Source organism: Ursus maritimus, unplaced genomic scaffold (genome assembly GCF_017311325.1).
Source record: "Ursus maritimus isolate PB19 unplaced genomic scaffold, ASM1731132v1 scaffold_14, whole genome shotgun sequence".
Taxonomy (NCBI): domain Eukaryota; kingdom Metazoa; phylum Chordata; class Mammalia; order Carnivora; family Ursidae; genus Ursus; species Ursus maritimus.
Window position 1 is genome coordinate 46,166,666 of NW_024423786.1, and position 26,193 is coordinate 46,192,858.

At 44.0% G+C, this 26,193-nt stretch overlaps 2 protein-coding genes across 4 annotated transcripts in view; both read right to left on the reverse strand.

Annotated features, from left to right (window-relative positions):
• The window catches only part of LOC103677172 (olfactory receptor 10H1), a 33,203-nt gene extending 19,678 nt beyond the window's left edge, over nt 1-13,525 (reverse strand). The window contains exons 1-4 of one of the 3 annotated variants that reach the window (XM_040629128.1): nt 13,420-13,525; nt 13,140-13,345; nt 12,843-12,888; nt 12,672-12,753 (exon numbers count right to left, since the gene is read on the reverse strand). In XM_040629128.1, the coding sequence (XP_040485062.1) occupies nt 12,672-12,696 (25 nt within the window). In that variant the 5' untranslated portion in view covers nt 12,697-12,753; nt 12,843-12,888; nt 13,140-13,345; nt 13,420-13,525. Of the gene's footprint in view, nt 1-12,671; nt 12,754-12,842; nt 12,897-13,139; nt 13,346-13,419 lie in introns of all 3 variants that reach the window. The other 2 variants (XM_040629126.1, XM_040629127.1) reach the window with 2 other exon arrangements.
• LOC103677195 (olfactory receptor 1361-like) lies at nt 1,116-2,811 on the reverse strand. Its single transcript, XM_008706434.2, has one exon. The coding sequence runs from the start codon at nt 2,049-2,051 to the stop codon at nt 1,116-1,118; it is 936 nt and encodes a 311-aa protein (XP_008704656.1). The 5' UTR covers nt 2,052-2,811.
• Nucleotides 13,526-26,193: the final 12,668 nt, after the last annotated feature.

A 26,193-nucleotide genomic window follows, 5' to 3' on the forward strand; every position in this document is an offset into this window, starting at 1 on the left:
GTGTGTGTGTGTGTGTGTGTGTGTGTGTGTGTGTGTGTGTGTACACATATACGTATACATATATATAATGGAATATTATGCAGTCATCAAGAAGGATGAAATCTTACCATTTACATCAATGTGGATGGAACTGGAGGGTATTATGCTGAGAGAAAAAAGTCAGTTAGAGAAAGACAATTATCATATGGTTTCACTCATATGTGGAATATAAGAAATAGTGCAGGGGATCATAGGGGAAGGGAGGGAAAACTAAATGGGAAGAAACAGAGAGGGAGACAGACCATGAGGGACTCTCAACTCTAAGAAAGAAACTGAGGGTTGCTGGAGGGAAGGTGGGTGGGGGGATTGGGTAACTGGGTGATGGGCATTAAGGAGGGCATGTGATGTAATGAGCACTGGGTAGTATATGCAACTGATGAATTACTAAACTCTACATCTGAAATTAATGATGTACTATATGTTGGCTAATTGAATTTTAATAAAATAAAAATAAAGATAAAAAGACTACAAACTTGCAATGAGTAATAAATAAGACAGAGATCTAATGCACAGTGTAATGAACATAGACGATATTGTACTACAATCATCAAACTTGCTAAATGACTAAAACTTAATTACCCCAACCACTAAAAAGAAAGGGCAATTATGTAATGATAGAAGTGCTAAATATTGCAATAATGGCAATCATATTATAATATGTACATATACCAAATCAACATCTACAACTTAAATTTACACAGTGTAATATGTCGAATATATTCAACAAAAAATGAAGTACTTAAATAAAGAATAAAATTTTGTTTCTACCTTTAAAAAAAGGAAAAGAAAATACCCTGCATTCTCACACTGGGAAAAATTAGGTTTCTTTCAAAAACAACTGGGTCTGGGGTGCCTGAGTGGCTCAGCTGGTTGAGCGCCTGACTATTGATTTTGGTTCCGATTATGATCTCAGCATCATGAAACTGAGCCCCACGTCCTGCTCTGTGCTCAACGGGGAGTCTGCTTAAGATTCTCTCTCCCTCTGCCCCTCCTTTTGTTCATGCTCGCTCTCCCCCACCCCTCAATAAATAAATAAATAAAATCTTAAAAAAAATAATTGGGTCTAAAAAGAGTCTTCAGAGAGGTTTAGCCAAGTGGTTTCCTTTGAGAAGTTTCCTGAGGGCTTCCTTCAGATTTCGGTTCCGAAGGCTGTAGATGAAAGGGTTCAGCATGGGTGTGACCATGGTGTACATCACCGTGGCTGCCAAGTCCCTTTGGGTGGTATGTGTGGATGCAGGGTTGAAGTAGACCCCAATAATAGTCCCATAGAAGAGAGAGACGACACAAAGGTGAGAGCTACAAGTGGAAAACGCTTTCCACTTCCCCTGGGCTGAGGGCACCTTCCACACAGCCACAGCAATAGGTGTATAAGAGGCCATGATGCACACAAAAGGGATCAGAACCACGGAGCCCCCAAGGACCAACACCAACATCTCATTGACTTGGGTGTTGGAGCAGGAGAGTTTGATCAAGGCATTGAGGTCACAGAAAAAGTGTGGGATCCTATTGCTGCAAAAGGACAAGTGGGTCATCAGGATAGTATGGACCATGGAAATGAGGTTTGCTGAGATCCAGGGTACTGCCACCAGCAAGGCACACCGAAGGACGCTCATGATTGTCAAGTAGTGCAGAGGGCAGCAGATGGCCAGGTAGCGGTCATAAGCCATGGCCGAGAGAAGGATGCTGTCAGCTGCCCCAAAGGCAATGAAGAAATACATCTGGGTCAGGCAAGCCTCGGAGGAGATGGTGCTGTGCCCACATAGGTGGTTCACCAGCATCTTGGGGATGGTGGTGGAGGTGAAGCAGATGTCAAGAAGAGACAAGTTGCTGAGGAAGAAGTACATGGGGCTGTGGAGGTGAGGGTCCAAGAGGATGGCCAGGATGGTGAGCAGATTCCCCAGGCACCCAATCAGATACAGGCTGGAGGACAGACAAAAGAGCACCTGCTGTTGCAGGGGCTGTTCAGAGAGGCCGAGGAGGATGAATTCAAAGACTTGGGTCTGATTGTCCATGTCCAGGCAGTCCTAAAGCCAAAAATGAGGGCATCAACTGTGAGTGGACTCCTGGGGAAGAAATGGATTGTTGCATTATTGGCCTTCCCACCCACCCCTCATGGTCCATCCCACTAACCCCCCTGATCCTCAGATTCCTCATCTGTTTCATGGGACTGGTCATTCTAACCTCTTAGGATCGTTACAATGATTAAGTGAGAAAACATGTATAAGGGCCTTAAATCCATGTCTGCAATGTAATATGGGCAGTTAATTTATCATTGGGAACTTCTAGTGATGCTATCAAAATAAAGAGCAATATATGTTAATTAGCTTGATTTTTGGTGATGATTTCATATATCAAAGCATCAAGGTGTACATCTTAATTATATACATTTTTATCTGCCAGTTATACCTGAGGAATGATGGGAAAGAGAAATAAAACCAAATAAACAACATAAATAAACAGGCTTAATAGTTCCAGAATTTCCCTTAAAAATAAAAATAAATAATAGTGATTAAGAACATCCACTCTGAAGCCAGGCAGCCCAGGGTTAAAGCCCAGCTCTGTCACTTACTAGCTGTGTGAGTTAGGCAAGTTACTTAACTTCTATGTGCATTCGTGTTCTCATCTGTAAAGATTACTAATAATAGTAACTGCTCCAACTCCAGAAATGGACCTCGGCTCTACGGTCTACTAATCTTTGACAAAGTAGGAAAAAACATCCAGTGGAAATAAGTTAGTCTTTTCAATAAATGGTGCTGGGAAAACTGGACAGCTATATGCAAAAGAATGAAACTTGACCACTCTGTCACACCATACACAAAGATAAACTCCAGATGGATGAAAGACCTCAATGTGAGCAGGAATCCATCAAAATCCTAGAGGAGAACATAGGCTGCAACCTCCTTGACATTAGCCACAGCAACTTCTTTCATGACACATCTCCAAAGGCAAGAGAAACAAAAGAAAAAATGAACTTGTGGAACTTCATCAAGATAAAAAGTTTCTGCACAGCAAAGGAAACAGTCATCAAAACAAAGAGGCAGCCCACAGAATGGGAGAAGATATTTGCAAATGAAACTACAGATAGGGGTGCCTGGGTGGCCTAGTCGTTAAGCGTCTGCCTTTGGCTCAGGGCGTGATCCCGGCGTTCTGGGGTTGAGCCCCACATTAGGCTATTCCGCTGGAAGCCTGCTTCTTCCTCTCCCACTCCCCCTGCTTGTGTTCCCTCTCTCACTGGCTGTCTCTATCTCTGTCAAATAAATAAATAAAATCTTTAAAAAAAAAAAAGAAACTACAGATAAAAGGCTGGTATCCAAGATCTATAAAGAAGTTCTCAAACTCAATACACGAGAAACAAATAATCAAATCAAAAAATGGGCAGAAGATATGAACAGACACTTTTCAAATGAAGACATACAAATGGATAACAGACACATGAAAAAATGTTCAAAATCATTAGCCATCAGGGAAATTCAAATCAAAACCACACTGAGATACCACCTTACGCCAGTTAGAATGGCAAGAATTGACAAGGCAGAAAACAACATATGCTGGAGAGGATGTGGAGAAAGGGGATCCCTCTTACACTGCTGGTGGGAATGCAAGTTGGTACAGCCACTTTGGAAAACAGTGTGGAGGTACCTCAAAAAGTTAAAAATTGAGCTTCCCTATGACCCAGCAATTGCACTACCAGGTATTTACCCCAAAGATATAGACGTAGTGAAGAGAAGGGCCATATGCACCCCAATGTTCATAGCAGCATTGTCCACAATAGCTAAATTGTGGAAGGTGATGAGATGCCCTTCAACAGATGACTGGATTAAGAAGATGTGGTCCACATATACAATGGAATATTACTCAGCCATCAAAAAGAACGATTACCCAACATTTGCAGCAACATGGACGGGACTGGAGGAGATTATGTTAAGTGAAATAAGCAGAGAAAGACAATTATCATATGGTTTCACTCATTTATGGAACATAAGAAGTAGGAAGATCGGTAGGAGAAGGAAGGGAAGAATGAAGGGGGATAAACGGAAGGGGGAATGAACCATGAGAGACTATGGACTCTAGGAAACAAACTGAGGGCTTCAGAGGGGAGGGGCATGGGGGATTGGGATAGGCTGGTGATGGGTATTAAGGAGGGCACATACTGCATGGTGAACTGGGTGCTATACTCAAGTAATGAATCGTGGAACTTTACATCAAAAACTTGGGGTGTACTGTATGGTGACTAACATAACATAATAAAAATTTATTATAAAAAATAAATAAAGGCACTGCAGTAAAATGTTACAATGACAAATATCTTTTATATCAGCCTCCTTGTCACACTGTATCAGCATGGCACAGATTAATTATATCTTGGTGTAGGTTATTTCCAAAAGGAGCTAATTTCATTCATTTGATGCTTCTTAACAACATTAGAGATAGACAATCTTAATTTGTCCACCAATTTTGGCCCCACGTCCAAGGTGGTGCTTGCATTACCCCAACCCTGTCTTCCACCGGGCCCACTGACTCTGTCTAAATCCATTTAGGCTAAATTATACTGTAGTAACATCCATGCCCAAATCTTGGTGGGTGACAGCAATGAAGGCTTATTTCTCTCTCAGGCTACATGCCCATGACAGGTTGCTATGGCTGTGCTCCATGACGAATTCACTTCAGGGCTCAAGCACCTTTGTGTCTGGGACACTGCCAATTATCACAGCAATGGAAAAAGTGAATTGTAAGCTGACTTCTAAGAACTTCTACCAGGAAACAGCCTTCTTTCACCTCCACGCACATTTTAATGGCCAAGTCTGTTGTCAAGGGGGGGGAGAGGTAGAAATCTCACCCAGGGAGCAGCAGTACATATATGTGAACAACACTAGACTCTCCAAAGCCTTCCATTCACCTTCTTCTACTGAAGGCTGAGGAAGGGAGTGAATAGCTGTTTTTTTGTATTTCTGAACCACCACCCCTGCAATCCACATACCATACACATGACATGGTATGCTCAAAGTACATATGTGGTATGAAAATATTTATAATACAAGTGGCAGGTGTCTTAGTTTGGGGTGGGGAGTCTCCATTGTCTTCCATACTTATGTTTTTCATTCAATGGATTAAATTCATTCTGAATTTCTGGCTCAGCACCCACCTCTTTTCAAGTTCCTACTTGATTATCCTTTTGTTTCCTGGACATCACTCCCAGACACTCCCAGGCACTGTCATCTCACGAGGTCTGAAAGAGGATCCCCCTGCCAGAGCTGCTGAGGTTGGCCCCAGGAGTCATGCACTGCACCATCCCACTGGGTGCACAACCTACACAACTGGGCATTGAGGACTGGGCACTGCCCTCCCCTGCTGTCTTGCCTCTCACTTCCCAACAGTTCCAAATTTGTGGATTTTTTTTCTTTCCTTTTTTTAAAATAATAATATTTTTTATTATATTATGTTAGTCACCATACAGTACATCCCTAGTTTTTGATGTAAATTTCCATGAGTCATTACTTGCGTATAACACCCAGTGCACCATGCAATACATGCCCTCCTTAATACCCATCACCAGCCTATCCCATTCCCCCCCCCAAGCCCTCAGTTTCTTTCCTAGACTCCATAGTCTCTCATGGTTCCTTTCCCCTTCTGTTTACACCCCTTTCTTCTTTCCTTTCTTCTCCTACCGATCTTCCTATTTCTTATGTTCCATAAATGAGTGAAACCATATGATAATTGTCTTTCTCTGCTTGACTTATTTCGCTTAGCATTATCTCCTCCAGTCCCATCCATGTTGCAGCAAATGGTGAGAAATTGTTCTTTTTGATGGCTGAGTAATATTCCATTGTATATATGGACCACATCTTCTTAATCCAGTCATCTGTTGAAGGGCATCTCGGCTCCTTCCACAATTTAGCTATTGTGGACAATGCTGCTATGAACATTGGGGTGCATATGGCCCTTCTCTTCACTACATCTATATCTTTGGGGTAAATACCCAGTAGTGCAACTGCTAGGTCATAGGGAAGCTCAATTTTTAATTTTTTGAGGTACCTCCACACTGTTTTCCAAAGTGGCTGTACCAACTTGCATTCCCACCAACAGTATAAGAGGGATCCCCTTCCTCCACATCCTCTCTAGCATTTGTTGTTTCCTGCCTTGTCAATTCTTGCCATTCTAACTTGTCTAAGGTGGTATCTCAGTGTGGTTTTGATTTGAATTTCCCTGATGTCTAATGATTTTGAACATTTTTTCGTGTGTCTGTTAGCCATTTGTATGTCGTCATTGGAGAAGTGTCTGTTCATATCTTCTGCCCATTTTATGATTTGTTTATTTGTTTCTTGTGTGTTGAGTTTGAGAAGTTCTTTATAGATCTTGGATACCAGTCTTTTATCTGTAGTGTCATTTGCAAATATCTTCTCCCATTCCATGGGCTGCCTCTTTTGACTGTTTCCTTGGCTGTGCAGAGGATTTTTATCTTGATGAAGTCCCACAAGTTCAAATTTATGGATTTTTAAACATCGTCTTCATCTCTTAGAAGCAGAAAATCCATTCCCAGAGCAAGCATTCCAATCCAGGTTACTATGGACTCCCATGTAAATGATCCACTGTTCTCTGGTCTCCCCATAGCACACTTGCCCACCCCCTGCAGTCCTGCAGCCAGTGACTCCATGAAAATGCAGATGGGGATCCAATTCAACTTCATGCTTCCATGGCTCACCACTGTTCCTCTCATTCCCAGACCTCAGTTTCCATCTTCCTGGTTTTATCTCTGCCTTAGGGCCTTTGCACCTGCTGTTCCTCCTGCCTAGAAGCCTCTAACCCCAACTTTGCCTCACTTAGGCATTACCTTTACGTCTGCAAGGATCCCTGTCCCACTCATCCTAGTGGGATTCTCAACCTAGGCTCTATTGACATTTGGGACCAGATCATTTTTTGTGGTGGGGACTGCCCTATGTAGCACCCCCTCACCCCAGCTTCAACAAGATACCTTGGGAAGAGACTGAAATTCCACCCCCCATTGAGGATCGTTGATCTAGGTTGAACCCCCTGCTCTCTCCTCCCACAGCGACTGCCCAAATCGACTAACTTTGCATGGGACAATGACATATATTTAATGGAAATCCACATTTGAGCTGATCACTTGACACATAGCATCCCACTGAACCCTCAGCAAGCTCCCTCAGACAGCTGAGGCTCCACACCTCACTCCTGCATGGAGCTAGAATTCAGCCTAAGCTCTGGCTCTGGCACCACACTCTTAACCAGCTCACAATGCCCTGTCCACCCATGAGGCTGTGACACCAGGCACTCTAAGCTCTGGTGGGGAACACTGACCAGGCAGCCCCTCAACATCTGAGGAGAAACTCCGGGGAGGGCTCTACCCTGAGACCACTCCCTTGCAGCTTGTCTTCCTGACACACTTACTTGACCAGTGGCTACTGTACCCCTGGCAGATCCCATACCTCTCAGCCCCTGGATGTTGTATTTCCAGGGGGTAGGTGTTGCTGCTGCCTCAACTTTGTCTTACGGCTGCGGAGGAGAAGCATGTTTTTTCCAAGAGCACGAAGCAGAACCACCACCACAGTTTATACCAGACTCTCTGACCCACGAGACGTAATCCCCAGAGAACTTTGTTGGAGGAAATGCAATTAGCTCATCTTCCCTAGTGTGCCTCTGAGTCTAGCACACTTCCAGGAAAGAAGTTTGTCATGAGGATATTGACCTTTTTCAGATTCATCTCTCCTGGTTGACAGAGGGATAACATGGTACTCCGTGTTTTCCATGGTGAAGCGTTTAAATATATTATTACCAATAACAGTTATAATGTATTAAGTATTTGTTATGTGGGTAGAGCTGCGCTAAGCATGCAGTGTCCTATAATTCTCACCATAGTGAGTGCCTGCAAGAGTAGCTACTCTGCACATATATATCTCCATGCATAGTTTTATTTTTTCTTTAAGATACATCAGAATATCTGTAGTTCTTAAAAAGTCACTTAATGTTTTGTGCAATGGCAAATATGATATTTTCTTTTTTTGATTTTTTTATTTAAATTCAATTAGCCAATATATAGTACAACATTAGTTTCAGAGATAGTGTTCAATAATTTGTCAGTTGCATGTAACACCCAGTGCTCATCACATCACATGCCCTCCTTAATGCCCATCACCCAGTTACCCCATCACTCTACCCACCTCCCCTCCAGTAACCCTCAGTTTGTTTCCCAGAGTTAAGAGTCTCTCATGGTTTTCTCCCTAAATGTGATATTTTCTAAATATTTCTTTGTCTTTCAATTTGCTCTTCATTTATAAAACATAATCTCTATACTGATTTTGGATGCAGAAAACTTGGTACACACTTCTAAATTCTAAAGGTGTGTGCAGATGCTTTAGTATCTCTGTGAAAACAATGATGTCACGTATGAAAAATGGTATGTTTGTATCTTCTTTCCCAAATTTTAATACTTTTATTTCTTAGTGTTTTATGGGGTGCTTTTTGGGGGGGGTTGTCTCACTGCCTGTCTAGGACCCCAGAATAATGTTGAAGAGAAATCCATAACTATGGAAAGCCATATATTGTTCCTGAGTTAAAATGGAATGTTCTCAACAATGCACTGTGAAGTATGACTGTTATAGTAGGACTTTAGGTAGAGATCAATTTTAGGTTCAGACACTTCCGTTCTATTACAAGTTTGCTGAGTTTCTTTTTGATCATGTTTACCTTATATGAATTATTATTAATTGCATTTATTAATTTAAAATTTTATGTAGAATGTTCCTCTAAACACAAATTAGAGGAAATATATGATGGACTCCTATGTCTCAGCTTTAATAATTGCAAACACTTGGCCAATTGAGTTTCTTATATACAATCTTCCAGCTTATTTGATTTATTATTTTAAAGAAAATCCCACACAGTATACAAATTTACCCATATATACTACCCATACTCATGTTAGTATGTATTGCTAACATATAGTGATATATCTCTATCCATCTATCTATCTATCTACCCATCATCTAGCTATACCATGCCATTAGCACACCTCACAAATAAATAAAAATGCCTTCATGTGGGGCGCCTGGGTGGCACAGCGGTTAAGCGTCTGCCTTCGGCTCAGGGCGTGATCCTGGCGTTATGGGATCGAGCCCCACATCAGGCTCCTCCACTATGAGCCTGCTTCTTCCTCTCCCACTCCCCCTGCTTGTGTTCCCTCTCTCGCTGGCTGTCTCTATCTCTGTCGAATAAATAAATAAAATCTTTTAAAAAAATGCCTTCATGTTTCCTGATACACAATCCATACTCAAATATTGTGATTTCTTCAAAAACTTTTTTGAATCAAAACCCAGACATGGTACACACGTTAATTTAGCGATGTTAAGGCTTTTTTATTTTCTAACAATACTACATTTGCCTTTATTTATGTCATTTCTTAAAAACTAGATTATTTGTCTTGTAGAAAGTCTAACACAATATATTTTCCTCACTGTTCCATCCTGGCATCATTTTTCTCAACAGCATTTAGAAGCAGAGGCAAGAGAGGGGAAAGATGCTACCAAGAGGACTGGGGCTTTCAGGAAACCCCCTTTTCTGCAGAGAAGTTGGGTAATTGCTATGAGGTCACATATCAAGACAACTTTTCCCAAGACTGCAGACAGAGGAAAGGGAGCAGGCTCAGCAGACCTGTGGCTTCTCACAGATCCAATGATACCAGTATGCACGGCATATATCGGAGGACCAGGAGCCAGACTTCTCCATGAAGACACAGTCATAGCCAGAAGATTTGGTATCAGGCCAGTTGCTGTGAAAACACACACAAGCATCAGCCAAGTCCCTTAACCACAGTGCCAGAGCAAGCCACACGTAGCCATGCCCAGGGGGGCTTCTCACCATTGAGATCCCAGCAGAGGATAAGTCTACCAGGTTTCTTACCTTGGGGATATGTGAGAAATCCCTACAAGTAAAATATCCTAGCCATATCTTATAGCAAGGGTTTCTACATGAAGGAACTATTGACATTGGGAGCTCTATCATTATTTGTTGTGGGGGGACATCCTATGCACCACAGGATATCAGCCAGCATCACTGGTCTCTACCCACTAGAGCATCCACTCTCCATTGTGGCAACCAAAAATATTGCAGACAGTGCCAGAGAGCTGTAGGGGGAAATCACCACCTTCTGTGCACCACTGTTTTATAATAATCATTTGGTGCAACATCTTGCATTATAAATGAAATACATGAGGCCAAAGTGGACCAACGACTTAAAGTCCCTAGATCTCTGAGATTAAGTTTGAGGACATGATGCATTTGAATGTCTGGTATATAATAGGTGCTAAGTCTGTCAAAGAATCCCATACCCTCTTTCCTAAACATTCCTTGAAATGTTTACAATACTCATTCATTCATTCATTCATTCATTCCAAAACAGTTTATTGTGCACCTTCTGTGTACCAAGCCCTGTACTGGGTACTGGAGACACATCAATGAGTTGGATGCCTGCTCTGCCCTAAAGCAGCAGACTGTCTGATAGGTAAGACACGTATAGGCAAAGGAAGACCATAATTAACACAGCCACAAAAGTCTGCATAGTGTATGACCAGGATATTAAGGGAGCTGGATTAATTCATTCTGGGCAAAGGATGGATTCCTCTAAGAGGCTTGACACACATATTGTAGCTCACCAAACCAATAAAATGTGTTCTAGACGGATGAGACAGCAGGAGCAAAAGCAGAAAGATCAGATGCAAGACAGTATTCAAAAAGATGAGTCGTTTGTCACATAGCTGTGGCAAGGAGATGGAGAGCCCTAGGGAGTGTAGAAGATGAGACCATAAAGTTAAGCATGACAATAGGAAATGTGACAGTCACGTTGGTTTTGGCCAAAATCAGACACTTGAGGCAGTTTGGGAATCTGTGGGAAGATGTCTTCAAGATACAATGGGACAGACAAGCTCAGGTGTTCTGAGTCCCAACAGGGACACTCACACAAAGGTGGGCGCTGAGCCATCTTGCCACTTGTGAATGCCCTTTGGGTACTGTTTCCTGAGGCCAATCCAGTAGCCAGTACTTTCGTTTGGACTCAGGAATTTCTGCATGAGAAGAAGGCAGATTAAGTCAAGAAATACAGCGAGAGGTGAGAATGGTGGTGGAAGCAGTACATGAAAGGGACTAAGACCTAGGAGACCCCAAGGGCAGGGATGTTGTCCAAAGCAGCATCCTTGGCTGAAATTGGCTGAAAACTCTGGGTAGATCTCCATTTCCACCATTTTTATGACCTATGTGGTCAGCGAATTATGAAAACTTATGGCCCTTAGGCTTTTCATTTGTAAAATAGGGATAACAATGGCAGGTGCCTTCCAGGATTTTCTCGTTTCTTTATTATTATTATTATTATTATTATTATTATTATTTTCAGTCAGCCAACATTTAGTACATCACTAGCTTTTGATGTAGTGTTCAATGATTCATTAGTTGCATATAACACCCAGTGCTCATCACAACATGTGCCCTCCTTAATACCCATCACCCAGCTACCCCGTCCCCCTGACCCCCTTCCTTCTGTAACCCTCAGTTTGTTTCCTGGAGTCCAAAGTCTCAAGAGTCCAGTGTGGCTCCTAGCTGAGCACTGGTAAAGAAGTAGTTAGGATTATTCAAGGGCAAGGTTTATAGGGTGAGAAATGTGGACACTGCCCCCTTAGAAAGTGTTCTAGCAATCAGTTGGGTTCCACTGACAAATATTGAGTCCACTGAACCATATTGAGGATGTCTAATCTGGTTCCTGGCACTATCAACTCAAAAATAAGTCAGAACTACTCCTAGTCTGGAAGTTCTTCATGTGAGAGGAGATGAACCAGGGATCTGGCAGCATAGTCCAGTGTTGAGGAAGAGGGGGTGGGAAGGATGTTGAAGGACAAAGTTGAATCTGATGAAGAAGGAGTAGGAGTTGTCCATGTAGATAAAAGGAAACATTCCAGACAGAAGGGCCAGCAGGAAGAATCACTCAGAAGCAAGACTGAATCCTGGCCAATACTGCCTGGTAAGGGAGTAGAAGGGTATTATGAAGGGCAGAAAGAAGGATTTGCACTAGATTCTACAGGACATGAGCTTGCAATGACTTGAAGGGTCCCCAGAGCACCCCTCCCCACCTTCCCACCTGCTCTGCTTGGCTGTTGATGATCACTAAGTGATCACCCTTCTCAGCGCAATGATCCTTGGCTTCAAACCAGTGCTGTTGCTGTGTGGAAAACAGATAGCAGGAGCCCTGAAATGCCATCCAGTCTTCCAGGCAGGGCTCACAGGAGGATTCTGGAGAAGGGGAAAGCTCTGTTGGGGCTAGGGACTGCACTGGCCACTGAACAAAGCCTCCAGTGAAATGACTCACCTGTGCATCTTTGCCACTTGGCAAAAGTGAGCACAGTTAGCCTCCTGTTTATTCATTCAAGAGATGGGCATTATCAGACGGCAGAGTAATGCCACGCAGGGGGCCTCAAACTTTGTACAAACATCAACCCTGATGGAGGGGCGATTAAAACAACCCTATGTAGACTCGTGTGCTGCAAGAACCACTACCATCAACAATGCCTAAGAGAACAACCTTCCTCTCCCAACTCCCACTTCCCACCACCCACCCTGCCCCATCTCCTTACCGTTGCCTGCCCGCACAGCCTCCATTTGCCGGAACACCTCTCCCCGTGTGACGTCCCGCTTGTGGCCAGCATCTGCCACACCCTGCACAATTAAGGGGCCCACATAGAAAGGCAGATCAAGACCTGGAGGTGTGTGTGGGGAAGAAGCCCTCCATGTCATTCAGCACTCACATTTGATGTCCAACTGCTTGAGTTCTTCCTGCATCTGGTTGAAGAACTGTAGTACTAGAAGAAACACATGCTGATATGCTCTAGACCTTTTGACACATGGTTCTTTTCCCACTCCCCAAATTGCAGGCTGAGATGAGGAGGTCAGTTTCGTTCTAGAATCATTAAGTCCAACAACACAGTCCATCCACCCCCTCTGACCCATCTCTGCCCCAGCTCTGTAAAGTCCTCTTCTCAAGACTGCAGGTTTGGGAGCTTGGGTCCATGTGATCACCCATTCCCAATGGCTCAACACCTTACCCTCAGCCAGGAACACACTGAAGATGAGGACTAGAAGAAGCAACATCAGGGTCATTGCCAGGCAGAAAAACTTCCAGGGGCCATCCTGGGGCAACTTTCGATGCCACTGTGCTGCAGGAAGCACAGCAAGCATGAGGCAGTACACATGGTGTCTGAAAGTGCTGGAATCATGCTAGGAATGTGGAGGGATGAGCCTGAACCAGGCCCTGGAATGAGAATCAGTCAGCTCTTCCTGGTATTGAGGAGGGTGTCTACTCCTGCCCTCAGCCTCTTGACTCACCTGTTTCCCCTGGCATGGGTGGAGATTTTCCCTCCATGGGTGTGAAATCCTGTAGCCTGATGTTCTCTGTGGCTGCGTTCACCTGTGGCTGCAGCTTGTTCTGTCTAGCTACCCACAGAACTTCTGGTTATTATTGAAGACACACCCATCCTATACTAGGAAGCGCCACCCCCCATGTAAACCATCAGATGTTTCCTTCCTGCTCAGTAAGGCCCCCAAGATCTCTAGATCGCTTATCAGCAATTCATGTCACAGGGAGATGGCATTAGCATCTTGGAAAAGGTATTCTGTTCCAACTATTCTCTACAGCTTTGTTTCTCTCTCAGTTTGGGGGACAGTAGTGGCCCCAGAAACCTTCCTCCACGTTTCCAGTGTATTTGCACTTTTAGGCTTCTCGTTACAGTCATTTCAAAAGATCTTGCATTTTCTCAGAGATGAAGTTGTAGTAATTTCAACACTGGAGTTACGTTTATGCTCTCAGAACGTGTGGCCACTCCTCCAACACACATTGCTTTATAACTTTATGTTTTGAACGGAGAATATGGTGCAGTAAGGAGGACAAGCAAGCTGATGTAATCGAGAGGCTTCTACTTATCAAACCTGTTGTTAGGAAATGTTCATACATCACGTCATTGCGTGGGTCTTTTTCTCTCTGAATGCCGTTACAATTTTTCTCTTTTTCTTTGGTTTTCACCAGGTTGGCTACGGTGTGTGTCTGTGTGTGTGTGTGTGTGTGTGTGTGTGTGTGTGTGCGCACGTGTGCCTCCATATGCTGTTGGGAATTTACCCAGCTGGGGATTTTCTGAGTTCCTTCTATCTGTGTTTTCATTATCGTTCATGATTTTTAGAAGTTCTCAGAATTCTGAGCCCCAGATCTCCTACTCATTTATTGTGATAACCTGCCATATGCCACCTAACCTATCAACCTCAGTTTCCCTATTTGTAAAATGGAAATAAGTACCCTGCTTATCAGGGATGTTCTCTGCATTGCGACTATGGTATCTGGTGATTCACAATCCTCCCATATATATGGTTATGGGCCTTTTGAAAGGCATAGTAATATTCTTAGACTTGGCCAAGCAGGATGCCTACCTGGGTCCTGAACATCTGCGGGCCCTCAGTTTCAGGTGCAGTCCTCCAGGGGAGTCCTCCTCTGCTATCTGGGGTCCAACAAGACTGTCAGTGGCTTCTAGGAAGAGCACTTCATGCCCCCAGGACCACAGTGAGTTTGAGTGGATCTGGTCATAGGAAAGAATGGTCTCAAAATTTTCACTCCCTCTGGTGCCTGTCACCTGCCAGGGGCAACCCTGATCCCCATTTCCTTCTCTTGGGGCACTCTTAAACCTCAAACCTCAAACACCTCCCCCCAAAACACTGCATATATGAGTTTTATTACAGGACCTTCAATGCCAGGCTTGAAAGTTAGACTCTGAAAGGTAGAGGTGGCTTGCCACTGAACTCCACATGAAGCATCTATTGAGTCTCTACCGCGTGCCCAGCAACTGTTACAGGCGCTGGGGACAGATACATCCTATCCAGCGTCAGAACCAGGATGGAAGGAGCCTCCCCACAATGTGAGGGAGACCTCTGCTGGTCACCATGGGAAATGTGAAGGAAGGGACGTTCTCCCTGGGACTGAAAGGATGAGTAGGGCTTCTCTGGGCTGATAGCAGGGGAAAAGGAATTCCTGCCACAGAAACAGAGATCAGTAAAAGTAGAAAGTAGGAAAGTGCATGGTTGGATCATGTCCACATGCTGGGAGAGGTTGGGGGGATAAGCCTGAAAGGGCTCACACTCACAGTCAATGAGTAGGAGACCTGGGGCTCAGAATTCTTTTTTTTTTTTTTTTAATAATGATTTTTTATTATATTATGTTAGTCACCATACAGTACATCCCCGGTTTTCGATGTAAGGCTCGATGATTCATTAGTTGTGTATAACACCCAGTGCACCATGCAATACGTGCCCTCCTTACTACCCATCAGCAGCCTATCCCACTCCCCCACCCCCCTCCCCTCTGTAGCCCTCAGTTTGTTTCTCATAGTCCATAGTCTCTCATGTTTCATCCCCCTTCTGATTACCCCCCCTTTCTTTATCCCTTTCTTCCCCTACTGATCATTCTAGGTCTTATGTTCCATAGATGAGAGAAATCATATGATAGTTGTCTTTCTCTGCTTGACTTATTTCACTAAGCATTATCTCCTCCAGTGCCGTCCATGTTGTAGCAAATGTTGAGAACTCGTTCTTTCTGATAGCTGAGTAATATTCCATTGTATATATGGACCACAACTTCTTAATCCAGTCATCTGTTGCAGGGCATCTCGGCTCCTTCCACGATTTAGCTATTGTGGACATTGCTGCTATGAACATTGGGGTGCATATGGCCCTTCTCTTCACTACGTCTGTATCTTTGGGGTAAACACTGCATCTGTCCCTTCTCTTCACTACGTCTGTATCTTTGGGGTAAACACCCAGTAGTGCAATGGCTGGATCATAGGGTAGCTCAATTTTTAACTTTTTAAGGGACCTCCACACGGTTTTCCAGAGTGGCTGTACCAACTTGCATTCCCACCAACAATGTAGGAGGGATCCCCTTTCTCCACATCCTCTCCAACAATTGTTGTTTCTTGCCTTGTCTATTTTTGCCATTCTAACTGGCGTAAGGTGGTATCTCAGTGTGGTTTTGATTTGAATTTCCTTGATGGCTAATGATTTTGAACATTTTTTCATGTGTCTGTTAGCCATTTGTATGTCTTCATTGGAAAAGTGTCTGTTCATATCTTCTGCCCATTTTTTGATTTGTTTATTTGTTTCTCGTGTATTGAGTTTGAGAAGTTCTTTGTAGATCTTGGATACCAGTCCTTTATCTGTAGTGTCATTTGCAAATATATTCTCCCATTCCGTGGGCTGCCTCTTAGTTTTTCTGACTGTTTCCTTGGCTGTGCAGAAACTTTTAATCTTGATGAAGTCCCATAAATTCATTTTATCTTTTGTTTCTCTTGCCTTTGGGGATGTGTCATGAAAAAGGTTGCTTTGGCCGATGTCGTAGAGGTTGCTGCCTATGTTCTCCTCTAGAATTTTGATGGATTCCTGTCTCACATCGAGGTCTTTCATCCATTTGGAGTTTATTTTTGTGTATGGTGTGAGAGAGTGGTCAAGTTTCATTCTTTTGCATGTAGCTGTCCAATTTTCCCAGCACCATTTATTGAAGAGACTGTCTTTTTCCCACCGGATGTTTTTTCCTGCTTTATCAAATATTAGTTGCCCAAAGAGCCGAGGGTCCATTTCTGGGCTCTCTATTCTGTTCCATTGGTCTATGTGTCTGTTTTTGTGCCAGTACCATGCTGTCTTTGTGATCACAGCTTTGTAGTACAGCTCGAAATCCGGCATTGTGATGCCCCCAGCTTTGTTTTTCCTTTTCAACAGTTCCTTGGAGATTCGGGGCCTTTTCTGTTTCCATACAAATTTAAGGACTATTTGTTCCAGTTCTTTGAAAAATGTCCTCGGTATTTTGATCGGGATAGCATTGAAAGTGTAGATTGCTCTGGGTAGCATGGACATTTTAACTATGTTAATTCTTCCAATCCATGAGCATGGAATATCTTTCCATCTTTTTATGTCTTCCTCAATGTCTTTCAAGAGTGATTTATAGTTTCTAGAATATAGGTCCTTTACGTCTCTGGTTAAGTTAATTCCAAGGTAACGTATGGTTTTTGGTGCTATTGTAAATGGGATGGATTCCCTAATTTCTCTTTCTTCGGTCTCGTTATTCGTGTATAGAAATGCAACTGATTTCTGAGCATTGATTTTGTATCCCGCCACGTTACTGAATTGCTCTATAACTTCTAATAGTTTGGGAGTGGCTTCTTTTGGGTTTTCCATATAGAGTATCATGTCATCTGCAAAGAGAGACATTTTGACTTCTTCTTTGCCAATTTGAATACCTTTGATCCCTTTTTGTCGTCTGATTGCTGTTGCAAGGACTTCTAGTACTATGTTGAATAATAGTGGCGAGAGTGGGCATCCTTGTCGAGTTCCTGATCTTAAGGGAAAGGCTTCCAGCTTTTCCCCATTGAGAATAATATTTGCAGTAGGCTTTTCATAGATGGCTTTTATGAGATTGAGAAATGTACCTTCTATTCCTACACTCTGAAGGGTTTTAATCAGGAAAGGATGCTGTATTTTGTCAAATGCTTTTTCGGCATCGATTGAGAGGATCATATGGTTCCTGAGTCTTTTCTTGTTGATATGATGTATCACGCTGATTGATTTGCGAATATTGAACCACGCTTGCATCCCAGGTATGAATCCCACTTGATCGTGATGGATAATCCTTTTAATGTACTGTTGGATTCTATTAGCAAGTATCTTGTTGAGGATTTTGGCGTCCATATTCATTAGGGAAATCGGTCTGTAATTCTCCTTTTTGAGGGGGTCTTTGCCTGGTTTGGGGATCAAGGTAATATTGGCCTCATAGAATGAGTTTGGTAGCTTTCCTTCTGTTTCTATTTTTTGAAATAGCTTTAGGAGAATAGGTATTATTTCTTCTTTGAATGTTTGGTAGAATTCCCCAGGAAAACCGTCCGGGCCTGGAGTTTTGTTATTTGGAAGGTTGTTTATCACTGACTCAATTTCTTCATAATTAATTGGCCTGTTTAAGGAATCAATTTCTTCCGGTTTCAATCTTGGTAGTTTATAGGTTTCCAGGAAGGATTCCATCTCTTCCAGATTGCTTAGTTTATTGGCATATAGCTGTTGATAAAAATTTCTAATAATCCTTCCAATTTCAATGGTGTTCGTCGTGACCTCTCCTTTTTCATTCATAATTTTAATAATCTGGGTCCTTTCTCTTTTCTTTTGGATAAGTCTTGCCAGTGGTCTGTCAATTTTATTGATTCTCTCAAAGAACCAGCTTCTAGTCCTGTTGATCTGCTCTACTGTACTTCTGGTTTCTGCTTGATTGATTTCAGCTCTAATTTTGGTCAACTGCTTCCTCGTGCGTGGATTAGGCCTGTCCCTCTGTTGCTGTTCCAGCTTCTTGAGGTGAGAATATAAAAACTGCATTTTAGATTTTTCTATTCTTTTGAGTGAGGCTTGGATGGCTATGTATTTCCCCCTTAGGACTGCCTTTGCAGTATCCCATAGGTTTTGGACTGTTGTATTTTCATTCTCATTGGTCTCCATAAATTGTTTAATTTGATTTTTGATTTCCTGGTTTATCGAGTCATTCCTGAGCAGGATGGTTCTTAGTCTCCAAGTGTTTGAGTTTCTTCCAAATTTTTCCTTGTGGTTGAGTTCCAATTTCAGAGCGTTGTGGTCTGAGAATATGCAGGGGATAATTTCAATCTTTTGGTATCGGCTGAGACCTGTTTTGTGTCCCAGAACATGGTCTATTCTTGAAAATGTTCCATGGGCATTAGAATAGAATGAGTATTCTTTGGTTCTGGGGTGTAGTGTTCTATATATATCTAAGAGGTCCAACTCGTCGAGTATGGCATTCAAAGCCTTTGATTCTTTGCTTAGTTTTTGCCAGGGTGTTCTGTCTATTTCTGAGAGTGGAGTGTTGAGGTCCTGGGGCTCAGAATTCTGAGAACTTTTAAGCCCATGGGCCTGAAGCCTGGACAATGGAGTATGAAGTGGATCCGACAAGGAACAGGGACATGCCCATGCTCTGTCTTGAGAAGGACCCTGTGGCCCCTCTTGTCCTCACCTGCTATGATGGTGGCTAATAGAGATGAGGTGAGCTCCCTCCTGTGCCAGACAGCCTTGGTCTGATTCAAGAAAAGTCGTCTCAGGAGAAATAGTAGCAGGAGCCCCCAGACACCTGCCAGGCATTGGGTGGGGCTCACAGGTGGATTCTGGGGGATAAGGCAGGCTCCCCTGGGGCTGAATATTGGACAAGTCTCCTTCAATTCTAACACCACCTCCATTTTGCAACTCTAGGCTAAAATGAGATGGGACCGTTTTCAATTTCCTGAGTGTACCAGACCCTCTCGTCCCCAGGTCCCACTGCATCCCTCATGCCCCACCCGCATCTGCTTCAATCAGCCGGTTTCAGGTCACATGCCACCTCCTCCAGGAAGCCTATCCTGCATCGCCACACCCCAGACTTGGCCAGGTGCCAATCTGACTCCTAGCTTGCCCTGAAGCCCCCCATCCCATGGTGCTGTCATCACCTGGTTATGGGTCTGTGTCTCCCACTAGACTTCGACAGACCTCGTGAGGGCAGAGATGGCATCTCACTGGGCGCATGCTGTGTTCCCAGCACCCAGAATGGTAACAATTAAATGGAACAGTAAATTCTCAATAAAGATGCATTCAAGAAAACAGTGAGGAAGGACATGCACAGTGCTGGGAGACCCTACAGTGCAGCTGGGAAAGGAGGGACATGGCATCTGAGCTGTAGTATGAAGGATGAATAGCCCATGACACACGGCATCATGGAGGGAACAACAAGCAGGGGACCCAACATGAGCAAAGGCATGGAGAAGTGCCCAGAATGGGGGCGGGGGAGGCTGGGATGTCAGACAGGGGCCAAAATGTGAAGGAAATTGGAGGCACCTTGGATCTACCTCCCTGGGGCCTGCAGGAGAGTGGGCTGGAAGGTGGTGCCAGCCTGGACTGAGGGTCCCGATGACACTCTCCTCTAAGCTCTAGCCCACTGGCACAGCAGAAGACCCTGAATGTGGGGGCAATCTGGGGGATTTTCTGGCACAACTCAATTCCAGAACGGACATCACAGAAACACACGTTCAACCAAGAAATGAATTCAGGACTAAGGAGAAAAATCATTGTTGCTGCTTCTGGACACCCAGAGACGTCAGGCTGCAAGGCTAAGGTCACAGAAGGGGGTCAATAATAAGCCAGCAGCTGGAGTGGAGCCCGAGGTCTCAGTACCGCTGCATCTTGCGGCCTGGCCTGGAAGGGACGCTGTGATCCTGGACAAGTGGCTTGGCCTCTCTGGGACTCACTTTCTCTTTGATGGAATGAGGCTGAATGATAAGGAGAAGAGACACAATATGTGTAAAGAGCCTGGCACACAGTAGGTGCTCAGTCGAGGTGAACTCTTCCCCCTCAACCCCCATTTCAATCTTTTTCTTGAACTATGAGTACCATGCTTTCATTTGTCTCATAGGTATTTCTTGTGCACCTACTGTGTGCCAAGCAGTGTGTGGCCACTGGAGATAAAATGACCAGTAACCAAAGTCCCTTTGAATCACAGCCTTGTAGCTTTGCTCAGTTGTTCTGTGAGACAGGATTCATGCATTTCTGGGTCTGTGCCCTGGGTCTGACCCAGGGGTGATCAAGAAATACTGTCCGAGTCGATTCCTACCCCAGACATTCATCAGCCCCTGCTGGATGCCACAATCAGTGCTCACCGCTGCAGATGGAGAGATGGGTCAGACCCAGCTCGCCCCCAAGAGTAATGTCCTGCACCTGCTTCCCTCCACAGCACTGCGCCCCTGGCCCAGGGCATGTGGGGCAGTTTTCCGAGTCCTCCATCTAATCCCAGGCACATGAATATGGACTCATTTCTGGTCAGTGCATTTCCTTTTCGGATCTTTTTACCACCATGGGTTTCAGGGAAGTCAACGGAGCTGTAGCGTCCTGGGAGTGGGCTGCACCTTCATGACATTTATCTCCAGGATCTGAATGACTTCAGCACTCGCCTGTCTCCCCCCCGCCCTTGCCCGGTTTCTCTTAGAGGTGGCACTTGGGTCCAGTCACTTTCCATCTCAGCCCAAACTAGAAACACCGCAAATATGTATAGGACAAAATTTCCACTATGGATTGAGCTGTTAAGTCAAGTTGAAAAACTCTTCAAATCCTTGGTCATCATCTTGTTTAAGAAGTCCCCCCTCCGTATTGCATGGTGCACTGAGTGTTATACCCAAGTAATGAATCATGGAACTTTACATCAAAAACTAGGGGATGTACTGTATGGTGACTAATATAATATAATTTTTTTTTAAAAAAGTCCCCCCTCCCTTTCGCTAGGCGGCTGTGTGATGGTACATGCAGGGAGGAAGCCTCATGCTTGATCTGCTCTTTGATAACTGGGTGAAGTCGGAACAGGCCACACTAGCTGGTTAGTGTGATAAGCGTGACCAGCCTCAGTACCCAAAGCCTGTGGGCCAGATAACTCTTATCTTCAGCTCAGAGGACGTCCAGCCCCAGCTAGCATATGTCCAACAGCTGTGTATGCAACGCCTGAGCCCTTCTCTGGGGAGCCCACAGTGACCAGGACTGACATGCCTGCTTCTGTGGACATGACAGTAGAGGGGAGAAGGTGGGTGATGAATAACTGAACTTAGACAAGAGAGTGGTGAGTTTGAGGAAAAGAAGGCAATTGGCTACAAGAAGCCAACAACCTAATCCACAGAGAATAGAGAGGCTGGGGGTAGGTTGGAGGGTGCGTTCATGGTTAAAGTGCCATTTCAGCCAAGATACTGTGTTCCAAAGGCAGAGTGAGAGGAAAGGGTACACCAGGCAGATGAAACAGTGTGTGCAAAGGACCTGAGATGGGAAGATAAATGTTCATCCAAGAGACAGAAAAAGGCCAACACGTCAGAGTCTTGGGCAGCAAGGAGGGGTGAGTGGCTCAAAATGGCCTAAAATGGCAGATGGGGGTCAGATTACAGAGTACATTACCCCATACTCCCAACAGGCATTAGATGACATACATTTTGCAAGAGGGATACTGGCTGTGATGTCAGTGAATTTCAAATAAATTAGGGAATAGTCATTCACATTTTGGTGGAATTTTGCATCACACAGACTTTCCATAGGGTTGTAATGAGAGACTCCTTTCTTTTCTCAGCCAGTTTATTGAACACCTGTTAGGTGTCCAGCTGTGGGAACCCAATATTAAGCAAGTTCGAATTGGTCCCACCCTATTAGGGCTGCCACTCTAGTGGGGAAGGAGGGGAGGTGTTGATCTATAATGGTAATATCTATAATGCAGTGCAGTGAGCATTACTGTGGGAGTAGAATTCTCAGCCGCCCTCAGAGCTCTGGAGATCTTACTCCAGAAGCATGGAGCACTCACAGGGGACCACCCTCAGCACTTGGTGCTTTGCAAACTTTGGGTTCTGCTGCCCAGGACCCCAGTGTGCATGTTGTAGCATTTGGCTGTTTGGAGCTCTGGGAATCTTATGGCTTGGAGGAAGAGAATGTCACCTCCAATTCCCACTTACATCTCTTGGTGCAAATCAAATGCTCAAGTTTGGGCTTGAGCCTAAGTCAGAAAACTATCTGGGGACCAATCTCCAGAATGGGGTGAATTAGTTGCTGTGTCTCCACCTTAGCCCTGAGCTGTATATCAGATCTCATCTGCCTGCAGCTCTGTGGCTGGTCCTCTGGGACTCTTTGATTTCCACAAATGAAGTGAAGGTGGGGAATTGTGAACCAACTTTTAATGAGCCCTTAAGTGCCACCAAGAATCCCATGGCTTGTTCACTAACAAAACTTGGAATTGGTTTCTAGGGATTACTGTGCCAGCAGAGTCTGGCAGATTGTTCTGGGAGCACGTCCCACTGGGCTCTTTAATGCCTGTCACGTCTATAATATTTTTAATCTACCTCTGTTCTCAAGCAAGCATGCCCAGGAGCCCTGACTGATGGCACAGAGAGCGTTGGGGTGGGGCTGGAGGTGGCAGGTTTAGACGAATTCTAATTGCCTGCTAAGAAGAACCCATGACATCACTTCAGATGAATTCTCTGGTGACTTATTGTTTTCTTTTTTTTTTCCTTTAATTTATTGTTTTCCTTTATTAAACAGAGACCAGCTGGTCACCAGCGTGAACTGTTCATTTCCCTTCAGATTCTTAAACACAGATCAGTAGGCAAGGGGAGACTTGCATGGTAACGTGGATAGCTGCCTGGTTTAGGGCACTGACTCACATCAAACAGACGTGGGTTCAAATCCTGACCCTGCCACTTTCTGGCTGTGTGAACTTGGTGACATCAATTACCCCTCTGAGCCTCCACCTGAAAATGGGGAAACTAAGAGTTTGGGGAAATGGGGAAACTATTAGTACCTGCCTCATAGTGTGGTACTTGTAAATGCTCAATAAATGCTATGTAGTGTCAATGCAAAAGGAGCAAACCTTGCAGAATCTCTAAAAGTAAGAAAGAGTTTTATTCCAGCACAAGTTAGGACAGCTGCCTGGGAAATACACTCTTCACAGGAAAGAAAGTGCTCCTGAGAATGAACAGTTTTATCAAGGTTGTATACTTTTTTATATGTTGTAAAGCTCAAAAGATTACAGACTATAGATAAGCAGTATATACAGTGCACAGTACATAAGCAGGCATCATGAGTTCTATTGTGAACAAATGCAGGGAGCTGGAGCATTGAGCCATCTCTCAAGGACAAGACAGTTTTCCTCTAAGCCACTCATTCACAAAACAGATATACAATGCACGACTGGCAGGTCATAAGTCAGGTTTTTGGTTTAACCAAAGTTTATGTACAGCCATTCTGACTCGGACAAAAAAACCTAAAATGGCTTCTGTTGCAAGTCAGGCCTTTAGAGAATTTCTGTCTCATCACGAGTAGAGTCCTGTAGGTGTATGAGCCAACCAACTACCCCATGTCTTGAGAACCAACATTTGCTGAGTGCTTTATTTGCTCCAGGCTTGGAATTCAACCACAGAACAAGGCAGATGAGATCCCTGCCCTCCTGGCATTCATCTTGAGGTGGGAAGAGAATAATTCACAAGAATAGGAGCAAATAATCAAAGAGTTACACGTGTATATTAGTGTCTTAAAGGGAATTAAAAGCTTGTTGATTTTAAAGATTTGTGTACTTATTTTAGAGAGAGAACACAGGAGGGGCAGAGGGAGAGAGAATCTAAGCATACTCTTTGGAGGGGACGTGGGGCTTGATCCCAGGACCCTGAGATCATGACCTGAGCCAAAACCAAGAGTCAGGCATTCAACGGACTGTGCCACCCAGGTGCCCCAGGACGTTGTGATTTTAAAGCAGTGTGTTCTAGGCATTGAACTGAATGCCTCCATGTTTAAGAGAGTGTTGTCTACACACCTGATGAATGACTGAGACCTGGAGTCCCCATGAGGGGAAGAGTTTTCTCATGATTAAAAGCATCCAAAGAGGAAATGGCCCACACCGGGGGGGAAGGGGACTTCAAACAGAGGCCTTGCACACCCACCGTGTGAGTGGGGAAATGACTCCCCCGTTGGACGTGGAAGGAGTGACAGACCCCTAAATCCCTTTCTGATTGAACAGAGACTGTTTCAGTTGTCAGGGACAGAAATGTAAATTTGAGACCAAAAAACCAAAAACCAGGACTCCATTGACTCCTGTACTGGGACATGCAGGGATTGGGGGAGGCAACCTTAGGACTCAGATCATGGCATCACGGCTCTCTTATTTTAAAATTCCCAATTTTCACATTTCCAGTTTTCCTTCTCTGTTTGTGCAGACAAGCCTCATTCCAATTTCCCTAGATGGTGGAGCCCACAAAGGCCAAAGAGGGCTTCTCTCTCCTGCCACCCACATGCTTTCGTTTTATTAAGGAGGGCACATGTTGCATGGAGCACTGGGTGTTATACACAAACAATGAATCATGGAACACAACATCAAAAACTAATGATGGACTGTATGGTGACTAACGTACCACAATAAAAAAAAAAAACAGTACATACTTTTTCTGCTTGTAGAGGAATAGCCACACCTAAATGTTGTTTTGCTTTTTTTTAAGTAATAAAAAATTATTGAGAATTCCTGGGACGGTGGTTGTCATCTCCCAACCTGGAACAGTGTAGGAAATCACTCAGAAATCATACTGTCCCAACACTTCTGGCTAACACAGGGAGGAGCAAAATCATCCCCCCACCCAGAACTGATCAGGCTTTGTTCATCCAAGAAGGCTTGGGAGGACAGATGCAGGAGAGACTATCCCATGATACTGGGGGTGGGATGGGGGTGTGCTGGGACCCCAAGCCTCATCAAGTAAGAAATAAGCCTGGTGACCAGGAATTCCACCCCCAGAGAAGTAGATCTGATTCTCCCCCTAGTTTCTGAGGAGCCAGTTTGGGGTCCAGCAGCACCTAAATGTTTTGAGAATTGTGTAGTAGATGTGAATGAGTGGGGTACTAGACCCACAAAGTTTGTAACCTTTGACAAAATTTCATTTCCCTCACCCCCAACCTCTGGCCACCACAAATCTAGTCCTTTCCTATGACTTCAGCTTTTTTACATTCCACGTATGAGTGAGATAGTGCAATATTTGCCTTTCCCTACTTATCTTACTTAGCATAATGCCCTCAAGGTCATTTTTGTTGCCATAAAAGACAGGATTTTCTTCTTTTTATGGCTGAATAACATTCCATTGTATTTATATATAAATATATAATGTACATATAAATATATAAATATAATATATAAACATGAGCTTGCTGGGTCATGTGGCCGTCCTATTTTCAATATTTTGAGGAGCTTCCGTACTGTTTTCCATAGTGGCTATGATGTGGGAAACAAAGAAAAAAGAAAAAAATGAATTTCCTTACTACTTGCAGCCCATCGATGGGTCCATGAGACAGGAAGAGTGACCTTCCTCTGGGACCTGGGCTGCCTCGGTGTTAATACTTTGCTGGGGGCGAAGGGCAATCTTAGCTTAACATTATCCCTACACCCCAGGATCCTGTAAGTCTCCTTTAACATATAAAAATTCCTTTGAAAACTTCCTTTATCTCTACCCCCAAGATACAGGTTAGCAATCATCCTCCAAGCATATGGCCCACTGATAC